At 46.4% G+C, this 13,916-nt stretch overlaps 1 protein-coding gene across 1 annotated transcript in view; it reads left to right on the forward strand.

Moving 5' to 3' along the window:
* LOC146789829 (regenerating islet-derived protein 4-like) overlaps positions 1–13,916 on the forward strand; it is a 181,587-nt gene that overhangs the window by 83,173 nt on the left and 84,498 nt on the right. The window contains exon 4 of the mRNA XM_085632188.1: positions 1,076–1,213. Within this exon, the coding sequence (XP_085488314.1) occupies positions 1,076–1,213 (138 nt within the window). The remainder of the gene's footprint in view (positions 1–1,075; positions 1,214–13,916) is intronic.

A 13,916-nucleotide genomic window follows, 5' to 3' on the forward strand; every position in this document is an offset into this window, starting at 1 on the left:
AATCAAATGCTATTACCTTGTTAATACTAAAAACATCACCAGAGAAGGTACTGAATCAATTCTCCTTTCAGCTTTGTTCCATGGTAGAATGTTAGACTTCAGTTGTAATCCCAAAGTTAGCAAACAACCTCAGTGCTAACATTTGGTTTGAAAATGTGCTCAGTACACTAGTTCCACTGTAACGGGACAGTTTAATTCTGACGTGTCCAATGTTGGTCCATAAGAGGTAATGTCCGATATCTAGTGTAATCACTATGCTTATGATTTCCAAGTAGATTAATTGTATGCTAATTTATTTCCGGTAGATGCATGACTCTGGTTCACATGGACTACCATTGTTTAATTCTTTAAACATGCTGTACAATCACACTCACACACTCGCCTAGTCATTCATATTTGTGTATGCTAATGGTTGCTTGTGAGGTGGAGGTGGAGCTGGAGGTGGATGTGTACTATTCATTATCGGAGTTTACCCAAGTTGGGAATGGATGTTTTAAAGCTAATGGAGGTTTCCTGAATTTTGTAGTACATGTGTTGCACTCATGGTGGTGTAGGTGTGGTGATAGTGACACTAAATGTGTTCAAGGTAGTGAAGGTCTGTAGGTGGTGGAAGTATGTATGGTCTCTTGATGGTTGTGGGAATGTGTATGTTAATGGGGGAAAATGTTTGCTGATCATGAAAATTAATGGAGATGACTAGTTAATAATAATGGAAGTTTCTGGCATTGGTTATGGAAATGGAGATGATTGATTGCTGATAATGAATGTCTAATACTGTGGGAAAAAGCTACCTTATTCACAACACAGGGTATGTGCTAATGGTAGGTTTTAAGTTGATGGCTGGTGCTAGTGGGTCAGATTGTCCCTGGTTGGCGAAAAAGATGGAGGAGTGTAGGTGGAATCATTCTGCTCGTGGCAGGAATAGGAGTGACTAGTTAACACCTGGATTTTCTGGGGATGAAAGTCAAATGCTGATGAAAACTAAAGTCTGCTTGTTAGGACAATACTTGTAATGTGAATTAAAACTGTATGTTTATGATGCAGGTATTCAAAGCATGTGCTTCTGTCTCTACAGTTTGAGTGCCAAGACTATGGACATGGGGCACACTTGGCTTCCATCATGGATGATTCTGAAGCGAGCATCATTGCCTCACACATTTCAGCCTATCAGAAATCCCGTCCTGTTTGGATTGGACTCCATGACCCAGAAAAGGTGAGGAACCATAAATATTCATGGTTACAGAAGAGTAAAGGGGGCCTATGTATATGTTCCACGCTGTATTCTGTACATCGTGCTGTGAGCAGCATAACCTAGAAACTGTAGCAATGTTTAGTCCTTCTTTCACCCTCTGATAAACAGTATATATATTAACTAAAAAGACCAAAGGTTACAGTAGTGCCCTAAGATAACTATAACTCGTACTCCTGCAATGCACAGTTTTCTTATTATTAATTTGATTGCAAATGTTGCAGTGATATTATCAATTATGTCATGGGCTGATATGTGGGGTAATTAACAGTGCATGGTGACTTATATTTACCTTAGGGCACACGTTTTAGTTTCTTGAGATATGTACAACTATAACTGCTGAATTTCTTTGGATTTTGTGTGTAAAATCTGAAGCCTTGATTTTTTGGGTGAACTTCTAAGGTTTTTTTAATTCTAATTCCTAACTATAACGTCCCTGTGACTTTTGTTTTTTCAGTGAATTTCTAGTTTTCTTAAACGTAATATAGTATTCAATTGCCATATGTTAATCCAACCGCCACCGCGCACATGGAGCCAGGGCTTGGCCTGCGGTCAACCTCCCAAATGCAGCCAACTTCACGCCGTGCACAGCCTTGGGCTGTGCACAGCGGGGTGTTGGCCACAAGACTTGTCCTGTGGCCCGGCCCTGTGGTCATCCCTGAAAGGCAGCCAACCTGGCAGGGGGGTATGCACCACCCACCCTTGGCTGATTTCACCCCCGAGGACCACATCCCCTGGGGCCTGGTACATTTTAAGGTGGGGAATATATGTCCCCCTCCATGGGCCAATTTTGGGCCCTGGGACCCCATCCTCTGGGGGCGGCACATTATTTTAGGGAAGGTGGGTATGTACTCCCCTCCCTGAGCTGTTTTTGACCCCGTGGACTCCATCCCCCGAGACCCACCACTGTAATAATGGTGAAGGGGGCACACAAGCCTCTTACCCGGACCAATTTTGGTCCCAGGAATCCCATCCCTAGGGGTCCAGCACCTTTTGTAAGTAAGGGAGGGTGGCACACAGCCCCCCACCTTGTGCTGATTTCAGCCCTAGGGACCCCTTCTCCGGGGCCTGGCCAATAAAGGGTGGATTTCCTGATGCCCACCCAGGGCACCCTACATGTCCTCATTGGGGGCCATGGGGGCGGCCCTAAGGCACCAGCCAGCTCCCCGCATCCAGCGGGAGCCGACATTGCTCTCAGCCACAAAGAGCAGCTAAAAATGCTTCTCCCTACAGGCGGGAGCAAATTTCAGATTCGTTTCCCTTCCCAAATCACTGGGGGTAGGAAAACAGAGGTGAAGTGAAGCAGACTTTACTGGCACTCTCACACCTAGACTTCATCCTCCAACCAGTAGTGCACAAGAAGGAGCATTTGGAGAGTAGTTGACAAAGAGGGAGGAGCCTCCAATGAGGTCTCAGCAATCCCGCTGTGGGGGACTTACTTGTGACAACAAGAGGGGTACTTTGCCCCCAATGACCCTCAGCAGCCAAGGGACTTTATCCCCCAACCAGTAGTGTGCCAGGAGACCCGTTTGCAGAGTTGTTGAAAAGGGGGCCGACCTCCAATGAGGTCTCAGCAATCTTGCTGTGGGCGATTTACTTGCAGCAACATTAGGGGTTCTTGGCACCCTGCGCCCCTAAGCAGCTAAGGGGAACTCATACCCCAACAAGTAATGCGCCAGGAGGCAAGTTTGCAGAGTGGTTGAGAAATGGGTCGGGCCTCCGATGAGGTCTCCGCAATCCTGCTGTGGGGCAATTACCAGTGGCAACAATAGGGGTTATTGGCCCCCCAATGACCCTCAAGAGCCAATGGGACTTAATCACCCAACCAGTAGTTACCTGGGAGGCCCCTTTGCAGTTTGTTTGAGAAAGGGGACAGGGCCTCCAAAGTCTCAGCAATTCCACTGTGGGGACTTACTCGTATTGTATTGTAATTGCATTTATATAGTGCTTACTACCCCAGATAAGGCATTGAAGCACCCGGTCAAATGCCTTTTCGGCATCCAGCAAGACCATCCCGATATGCCTTGCTGACTTCCTAGCTAGATCAAAATCCATGGTTGCGGCGTTGACATGGGCCGTAGTATCCCAACCCTGAATAAAGCCATGCTGCTGTCTACGTACTAATCCAGTCATCATAGGTGCAAGTCGGGTAGCCAAGATTTTAGCAAAAATCTTGGCATCTGTATTTATAAGAGATAATGGCCGATAAGAGCTACATCCCTCTGGTGGCTTATCCTTTTTTAAAAAGAAAACAATGTTTGCCATATTACATGATTCAGGGGCCTTACCACTAGCCCCAATATCCTACATAACCTCTCTCAAAAGTGGGACTATAATACTCTTAAAGGTCTTATAAAGCTCAGCTGGTATTGAATCCTCCCCAGCTGCCTTACCAGAATGTAACATAGACAAAGCTTCAGAGATTTCATCATAGGAGATTTCTAGATCAAGTAAAGCAGAGTCTTCTTTACTCAGGAATTGAAGATTGCTCTTATTTAAGTAATTCTGGAGGCCGCCCTGATCTAACAAATGAGTTTGTGTGTAGAGTTTCTGGTAAAACAAAGAGAAATGTTCAACTATAGCCTGCGAGCTAGTAGATAATATACCATTCTCCCTTTTGATAGCCATTCTTTGTTTTTTAGCTCTATTTTCTGCTAGATGATAAGCCAGCACCTGGCCAATACGTTTGCCATATTTATATTGAAGGGAACACTGCTTATTGTAGCTCACAGCAATTTTTTCCTTAAGAGTTCTACTCAAAGAAAGATGTTTATCTATTAATAAGATATACAACTGCTCCTGATTTTGAGCCCTTTGTCGAATTGCATCTGCATGAAGGATTTCTATTGTTGAAAGAGCTTGACTAGCCATAAGTTCCCTACCTTTATTTTGCTGCAAGAGAAACTGCTGGGTAATCCCCCTCAAGTACGCCTTCATTGCATCCCATACTATACAAGGGGAGGCGGTCCCCACATTATGTTCTCAGAAATCTACAAGATTTTTATGTATAAATGTTAAGTACTCGTTATCAGCTAATGAGTAGCTTGGAAACGAGAAAGACTGAGACACATTTTTAGCGGCTTGAGACTAAAAAAAGAAAGCATAATAGGATTATTATCGGAGGTAATCCCAGGGCATACTTTCATATCTGACTGTCAGTATGCCATGAGAAGCCCATGCCATATCAATTCTAGAATAATGTTTGTGAGGCGCAGAGTTATATGTGTGGCCTGGGAAAGCCAGGTAGAGTTCCCGCCATACATCCCTCAGACAATGCAACCGACCCAGTTCGAGAATTGAGGCCGTAACCTTCACCATTCTAGGGGTCGTAGCTTGGTTGATAGAGTCATTAACGTAGTTAATAACACAGTTAAAATCCCCCATGATTAGACATTCCCCCTGCCATTCAAACAACTCTAGATTTAAAAAGTCAAAAACCTCTAGATCGTTGAAATCAGTCTGTATATTGTACAGAACACATAGTTAGTACCATTGATCTCTAGCTGTTCAATTGCCCATCTTCATAGACAGTCAGCCGCTACCTCAAGAACTTTTTACTCCAATGTCTTGATCCCTAATATGGCCACCCCTCTTATCAAGGCACTTTGGGATGTGCAAACAATGGTTTGGTAACCAAGCTGCTTAGAAAGCCCACGATGTTTATAGGACAAGTCAGTTTCTGTAAGAAGCACAGTATGGGGCTGATACATTTTCAGTTCCTCCCAGACTAATTGATGATTGCTTCCATTACTTAGGCCTGATACATTCCAGACCATACGTCTAATTAGCCGCATAAAGATTCATATTTTATAGCATTGCCAAGGTCATTAAATGCCAGCCCACACTTCAATTAAACATATTCACTGAAATACCTGCCAACCTTATATCCCCTCATGTATTCTCTAATGCAGCTCCCTGCCACCCTATGTGTCCCCTTATTAGCACCCCTTTTGACATATTCTCCTGGACCACCTCCCCTCTCCACCCTGAATCTCCTCAGCACGCCCCGTATCGTGAAAAAGGAATCACTCCCCTTGAAAGCACCCAAGTTGTCCCCCATCAGCACAAGAAAGAATAGAAAAGCTGTGAGCATGTTCCAAAATGTGTAAGAAGCCTAATCTCATATTGTGGGTCCATATATTTAATCTAGGATATTATGTCTTCTTGGCGGCCGCTAATTGCCATTGACTTAAGGCTTGCTTAGTACCCTACTCAGTATATAAGAACTGAGAGTGGCCATCTTTTATAGCGTTTAATCGGACCGGCTCTTGTAGAAAGACCTGTGCGCCTTTTGCTTTGAGCGGGTCAATGAGCTGTCACAGCTTCCATAATAACTTTGCACAAGTCTGATATGAAAAAGATGGAAAAAGAGTCAACTAGTAGGGGGGCCCAGGCAGGCTTTAATGGATATTACCAGAAAAGATAAGTAGCGGTCTAGGATAGTGAGAGCTTGCCTTATTTGAAAAAAGTGTAAATCTGTGAGCCGTCTGTACCTGGAACTCCCAGCCCCAATCTGCAAGGTCAGGGAAGGCCTTTTGGACTAACTTGACTACAAAGGCTCGGGGATCAGAGCCTTCCTTTCCTTAGGGAACCCCAAACAGCCTTAAATTATTAAGGCGTTGCCGGTTTTCTAGATCTTCCACTTTTGTCTGCAGGAAGAGTAGTTGATCATCATGTATTGCACTGATCTTGTAGCTGAAGTAGTGACCTTCTCTGTCTCTGCGACCCATTGTTGTAGTTTAGCTATGTCCGTTGTGAGTGTGGCGACCTTGCTTGTCACTGCTCCTAGAGACTGCTTAATTAAAAGGTTGTCTGGCTTGGTCTGTGCATGGGCCTACAATCTTTGGTCCTGCAGTGCCTGGAGAATTAGAGAAAGTGAAGGCTCTTTAGCACTCTGTGTATGCTTCGAAGGCAGCATTTCAATGACTTCCCCCCCAGCGTACAGGAGAACCGGATGTTGACCCATTGCCCGGGCAATCGGGGCTTTGCAGCTGATAGGTGGATCAGTTATGTTGGCCCTGGCTAGGACCTGAACTGCACCTAATACCTGAACTTGATAGCCGTGATATTGCAGCTTTCACATCACCCTTAGCTTTAACCCATTTGCGCAGGGGACTGCCATCCAGGGCAGCCTTTGTTCGAGTAGCAGGGCTGTGATTTTGCTGACTACCATAGCATTCAATGTCTTTTTTCAGGTTCTTGGTTATTTTAGATTTGCCCTTCTTTTTCCCAGGGGATAGACTTAGCACCGAGTATGCATCCTCTAAAGGTTTTACAGCTCTTGGAAAGACCCCCGCTCAGTCTGTGGCAGAACAGATATTGTTGGGCTGTTGTTTGTATCCTGTTGTTCATGCGCCCCCCCCCCCCCTCGAGACCTGTTACCTTTTTTATAATTTTTTAATTAAATATTTTTATTGGATTTTCATCTTTTTAAGCACAGCAACATACCAAAATAATTATGCATAAAACAAACATCTGAGATATACATAGTGACACAGAAAAACAGTTATCACAAAAAATTACAACCATCATAGAAAGCAAAATAGGGGAGAGCTAAAGACAAAAAAGATAGAAAATAAACTAAGAAATCCAAAAAGAAAAAGGTATACCTTAAAACTTTACAAATTCTCCTTCCAGCTTAAGATAGGTTCCCAGATACGTTTCCAGAGTATTCTCCCCCTTTTGCCCTTCCTTGCATAAATCCCCTTCTCGAGATTATACACAGAAAGCAACCTAGCAAGCCATTGTTGAAAAGTTGGAGGTTCTTTATCTAGCCATGCTGTTGTCAGGGCCGGACTGGCCATAGCGGGCACCGGGCAATCCCCCGGTGCGCTGCACGGGTGTGGGCCGGTTTTGAGCCCTGGGGGCCGTTTTTGTTACAGGGCCGTTTTTACAGCATAGCTGCAAAATCAGCCCTGTAACAAAATCGGCCGAAAACCGGCCCTAGCAAAGAGCTCGGCCGCTCCCCCGACCCCCGGGTGGGGGCCGGCCGAGCACTTTGTCAGGGCTGGTTTTGGTTCCCAGTCCGGCCCTGGCTGTTGCAATACAAATACGCAAGACAGACATGGCCATAAATAGGAAATATTGCAAAGGACATTACTTATCACCATTTACCCCTAGTAATATCCAAGATGGTGTAAGAGAGATCTTAATTCCTAGAGTTCTGTCAAGAAAAAATTCTATAGCTCTCAGCAGAAGCTGTAACTGAGGACAAGATTCGAAGATGTGAACTATTTCTGCATCTAGAATATCACATCGCGGACATCTAGTGCCTGTGGCTCCTCCCCACTGTGCTATCCTTGCGGGTGTATAATACAAAGAGTATATCGTTTTATATTGCTGGGCCTGTAGCCCTGCTGAATACAAGATAGTCGTCCTAACTCTAATGAGTCTCGGAAACAGTCTTGATCTACCCCAAGCTTATCTGCCCACTTATTCCCATATTTTCCCAGCTCATCCTCTTTCATTTCAGAGACTTCAGAATAGAACCTTCGTATAGTACAGTCTATACCACCCTCAATAACATCCAATATCTTATTGTTATCCAACCCAGCAGGGCCACCCTGTTTATTCACTAAGAAGCTCCGAACTTGTAAGTACTTAAAAAAAAATATTTCTGTCAATACCGTAAGCATTCCTGTATATCAGAGAACTGGAAGATTCCATTAGGACCCATCAGATCACCCAGTTTCCGGACTCCCCGTCGTCCCCATTCTACCATTACTGAGTCTGCGAATATTTCCACCTGGAGGGTTGGGTTCCTAACTAACCGAGTATAGGCGTGGAACCTACCAAGCCCACTTTTTTTCCGGAATGACGCCCAGACTTTATACGCAGCCAGCAAGGTCTTAAATCTGCTTCTTTTAAAGTAATTAGGATCAGTGTATTTAAGGAAGCAGTTCTCTGCCTCCCAACCAATCAGTATAGAATATATATCAATAGATCCTTGTTTGACCCGCGGATCAGACGCATTCCCCCCTAGCAGACCACACATATACTGAAGGGCTGCCGCCCAATAGTACATCTTAAAATCAGGGACAGCCCAACCTCCCCTGGCCCTAGATAGAGACATAAAACAAAGAGACCTCCTGGTTTTTCCATGTGCCCAGATAAATCTATTAATTAAGTGCTCCAGCGCCGAAAACCATTTAGCGTCAAATACCAGTGGTATTGCCCCAAAAAGATAAAGAAACTTGGGCAAAAGACTCATTTTTATTACATTGCACCGCCCTACTAAAGAAAGGTGGAGATTGTGCATTCTATCCAGGTCTTTTTTGGCTTTACAACTTATAGGCTCGATGTTTCTATCAACAGTCTTATCCAGATCTGCCAAAATAGTAATCCCTAAATATACAGCAGAGTCAACAACTCATGTATCATTACACACTTCCCCCTTGTTCTTAATTATCTAGGTCTTAGGCCCATTTAGCGCATATCCTGAAACCTGACCAAATGCCAAGGCTTCTAATTCCACAACAGCTATAGCGCTAGCGGGTAATGGGGTCACTATAGCAACGTCATCTGCGTATGCCAACATTTTAAAGTCTTGACCATGAGCCTTTATAGGAGGAATACTGTAATTTGCTTCCAGTTTACGAATTAATGGGTCAATATATAGCGCGAATAATAGCGGCAAACAAGGGCACCCTTGACGAGTACCACACTTAATTTGCAGGGGCGCCATGTAACCTCCATTGACTCTAAGTCAGGCTGTAGGAGCTTTATACTGAGCCTGAACTGAATTAATAAATCCCTCACCGATACCACACCGCCTCAAGGCCACCCAAAGATAGTCCCAGGAGACCCGATCAAATGCCTTTTCTGCATCCAGCAGCATGACTGCCATGGGATCTCCTGAGACTTCCATGGCATCGGGAAGGGTGATAACTTTGCGGACGTGCTGTGTGGTAGCTCTCCCCGGGATAAAACCATGCTGAGTGGAGCTGACCAACCTTAGAAAGCCTAAGGGCCATTACCTTAGAGAAATTTTTGCGTCAGAATTCATAAGAGTTATTGGTCTATAAGACCCTGGTTCAATAGATGATTTACCTTTTTTTAGAATAACCACTATATCGACACCTGCCCAAGAACTTGGAACAGAATTACCTACTTGTGCCTGCAATACTGTATCTATGAGACCTGTTGCCTTTCTGCTGTCTGAGCTAAATGATGATCCCCGATAGCCGATGTGCCCACATCAGTATAATCTTCTTTATAGTCCAAAGCCTCCGGTCCAGCTGGTCTTAGCCTCAAGGAGTCTTCTTTCAGCAAGCTTTTAGTTACATGGTGAAGTGAAGCTGCCGCTGTGAACTGTATCTCAGAGGGATCACAATTGAGTCTAGCATTGTTGCCTTCAATTGCAACATTATCACCGGCTTCGAGCAACGTGGCCCTCGTGTTGAGTTGCATCATTGTATCTACTGTTTGTTCATCTTTCTGCAAACTCCCCGCCATGTCTGTCATCTCTGAATTTACCGGAGATCTTAATGAGCCCTCATCTTGACTGCCGGGCATGCCCTTCGGCCTGCGGGGATTGCCTCTAGCAGAGTGTTAATAATCTTAGCTCCAGCGGAAGCTCCCAATATCTCCTCAGACTGGAAAAGATCTGCGGCTTTACCTGATTGCAATAATCTCAGTATTGGCTTCTCCACCCGAAAAGGAACCCCTCTCGATGCAGAGCACTTCTGCCCACCCAGCAGGGAATCATCTGCTGTTGGAGTCGTGAGGCCACTCCCGATGTAACAGTCACAGAGACACGGGAGGAGCGTCCTTATCTTGCTGCAGTTGTTTTCGGTAGAGCCATGTCTCTGGCAATGGGCAGAGCCGGGGCAGAAGTCAGGCCAGACCGGTAGATAGTAGAGAGGCGCAAACCAGTATGCCGACCAGCGGTACATCAACGCGTGTACTGGGTCGTTAACCAAAGCTGCCTGAAGAACCCCAAACCTAAAGGAAAAGCATCCGAAAAAGTTCATAAATGAGCAGGTCAGCTCGTAATTCGGTGTTTTGTCGCTTTCACTGTTTTCTCTTTTTTCCCCTGTCTCTTTACATCTTAAGGATAGGGTATGGAGGATGTGGGGGCTGCTCTAGATGCTTGCACTCCTGGCGGACTCAGTCCGCCATCTTCATTCTTCCTAACTCCTTCCTCCTTTCAGATTTGGCCAATTTCACAATGAATAGTGATGCATGGTCCTTTTACTCTTCGCTAGCACACAATGGTCTGCCATGTGCCAGTGCTGGGAATCTTGCACCATGGTGTCTGCATTGTAAGGAAATTTGCATTTGTGTTGGAAGGAACACCTTCCTGCTCAAACGTATTGTGTGATTGCATTTTCCTCAAGCTATGTGTGCTGCAGTACTCAGGGTGAACACAGTAAACACAAGATGATAGGGGGAATGCTGAAACCCTTCAACCACTCACCCCTAGTCAAGAGAACTGTGTTTAATCCATCGTTCTTTTCCTCACTATGCCTCCCCAGTTTGGTCCCAGCCATATGCAAATCAGTCTTGACCCTGCTCCTCATACGAACAGTGCATCAGGGGGCATGTGGGTAAGTCATTCACGTAGTCTCAGAGAGAAGCGGCGTGTACAACGCTGCATAGTAAGCGGTCAAGCATTGTGCAATGGCTGCTTGCCCTGCAAGCCTGATCCCCGTTGGTTATTTAAGCAATGGGTGTTTGGCTTGTTGTTTTGGCACAGACCTATTGGAGAGTCTTGCTAGTTTTGTCACCCCATTGATAAATGCAGCTCTAGGTGACGAGCCAAGCAGTCTGAGCCTCATTTAAGAGCAGCTGACGTAGTATCTCCTGTTGGTGGATGAAGACCCTCAACATGGTGGGGGAACCAGACACGGTGTGAGCCATCTCCAACTCTCGGTTGGTCATTTCCTGTCTACACTTCTTGCGCCTACCTAATGATACCCCCTTCAGCGGTGGCCTTTAATGCTTTTTAGAGATTCTCCGTTGACTCAACTGTGTCATTGATTGTGTCTAGGTGTCCTTTTATGGCTGTGTGTACAGGAGCCTTGGTTTCCATGTCCTGAGGCCAACATGAATTTAAATACCAGCACAGCCGTGAGTGCTGAGGGCCTAAACGCAGCTGTATTTTCAGAGGTGAGTGGTCAGGGAGACCATAAGCATGTATGTGGGTGTCCTTAACACGGTGGGAGTCTGAGGCAGGTAAGAGAAAATGGTGAAACCGTAACAAAACTTTGTGGGCCCCAGAGTGAAAGGTGTAGCCTTGGTACCATGGGTGCAAGACTCGCCATGCGTCCACCAAGCTCCCAGTCACAGAGGCACAGTCCAACCCCCATTCTGCCACCCTTTTAAAGTCCTCCACAAGAACCCAGCATTCCGTTGAAAATTGTGTCACTAAGGCTCTAGCATTTGTAGAAATTTGCGTGTGAGTGGTGGAGGGGGGTAGACACTTACTAATGCAATGTGCTGGCAGTGGAGGAAAACAGATATTGCTGCGTATCGGCCGAGGTTGTTATGCCATACTTTATCTATGCTTAGGATAAAGTATTTATGTAAAGGTATGGTCATCCCTCACGACCTTCAGGTGAAGCTGATGTCAAACTTGTGTGTATCCCATGCGTGAGAGAAATTGGTATCTATTTTCCAGGTGAGTTTCTTGTAGGAGGAGTACATCACTGGAATATAATATGTTTTGGCCCGTTTTAGCATTGCACCTCTCTTGACAGGATCCAGAATGCCCTTGACATTCTACGTGCAGAGGTGGACAGTGCCATGTGTGTCAGTGTTAGCCTGGTCAGTCATGTGTTAGTGCAGTTCTGGTGGACTGCTGGGAGAGGCGATCGAAGCCCATTGTTGGGCACTTCCATGTGTAATGATGTCTTCTGTAAGTACAGGAAAGACAATCATTCAAAACCATTACTCCTCTGACCCACCCACACCCTATACCTCGAGATCATAAAGTACCTGTTGTGGAATAAACTAGGAACTGTAACCAACCGGGTGACCAAACTCCCATATCATTCCTCATCACTATTCTCTAAAGCAAACCCAGTAGCACAATCCTTAAAAACAACGAAGTGAAAAGAAAGAAAAGACTGGGTCCATGTGGCAGCACCGAGCCATCCACTTAATGACAAATGTGGTGGGTCCAGTAGGGTTCCTGATGCAAGAAGGTGTCAGGGGGCCAGATCACCTCCTGCGGTCAGAGAGGGATGCACCCTCTCATGTGTCAAGTCTGGGTCCAAGTACCTTGAGTGGTGGGGACCCACAGAGTCTACCTTCGGGCAGAGTGCGCCGCCGCTACGTGCACCGGGACCGCCATGGCAGCTGCTCCTAGCTCCGGCTTGGCCTTGTGTAGTTGTGATGAGTGGGTAAAAAGAGGTCTCTCCTCTGCCATGCCCAAGCCACTTCTGATGTATCGAAGGAAAGTGTTTTAAACTAAAATATGAACTTCAGCCTCGCTGGGAGAAGCAACTCCCTCACTGTATGGGCTTTCTGGGGATGACAGTCAGTAGTCTAATGCAAGCAGAGCCCTTTAGGGGCGGCTGGTGGCCATCTACGCCCAGCTATTACTGACCACCTCAGAGAAGGACCTGCACTGCCAGTCAGGTCACACTTTGGTCCCACGCGGGCCATCCACAGCTGTCACCCAGGGAGAGGGAAGCTTTCTGCATCTCGGTAGGGGGCCCGTCACTAACGTCTCATGCTTGCCTCTGTGGCCAAAACTCGGCACCTTGGCGCCATGCTACAGTCGTCAAATATACAGGTCCTCCAGGGAAACCCAGCAGGCTCCTCCCCATAGGTCCCTGTATGTGTGGGCTCCCAGTTGAGTCCCGGGTTTGGTCTCCTGGTTTGAGCTAGGGGCCAATGTCCACCATTGCCTCAGAGCTATGACCCGGTCCCCAGAAGTCCTCCTGAGTAGGACCGATTCCCTACCGCAGCCTGCAACTCCCAGGTTCCCTGTGGGGGCGGGATAAAGACAGTCAAAACAAGTTGCATCCATAGTGCAGTCCCAGAACCCAGGCTGCTCAAGCTGGCCTGCTGGCACGTCAGTCTCTGTGGGAGTGGGGACCTAGAGACTCGGCCTCTCAAGTGGAGTCATGGGCCAATCCCTGCCAACGCTAGAAGGCAAAAGGGAGGCCTCCACCTGCTACAGGGTTGTATCGAAGTCTCAGGCCCTGGCAAGAGGGCTAAAGCAAGTGCCCCCGTCAGGTCCACACTGTTCAGCGCAAGCCTTCCAGGCCTAGTGGTAGCGAACAGGTGACCTGACATGCCCTCCCAGCCAGAACTGCACCGTGCCGCCCTGGCCTAGTAAATTTGCTAGCTGCCATAACACCATCTGTGGGAATCAAGTCTCTCCTGGCATCTCTCCCCTCCAAAGCAAGGGTGTCAGACTGTCTGGGGCATTCCTGGGCCAGCCAATTACCAGATAGCAGTGGAGTGGTGGTGGAGCTCACAGGTGAGCAACCGCCATGTTTGGTGTCCTAACCACTTCCCTCTATCATTGAAGCTTAACGTATTTGTATGACACCAAAAATTTAGCCAGTTCACTGGTGCTTTACTAAAACTGTGCTCCAAGTTGGGCGGCAAGACCATCACACCCATGTTAATATATATATAAATTACAATGTATTCCCACTGCAACATATGGGGCCGGGGTGTGGGGCTAAGCTTACCCATATACTTTACAATC

The sequence above is a fragment of the Triturus cristatus genome, chromosome 10 (assembly GCF_964204655.1).
Source record: "Triturus cristatus chromosome 10, aTriCri1.1, whole genome shotgun sequence".
NCBI classification, from domain to species: Eukaryota; Metazoa; Chordata; class Amphibia; order Caudata; family Salamandridae; genus Triturus; species Triturus cristatus.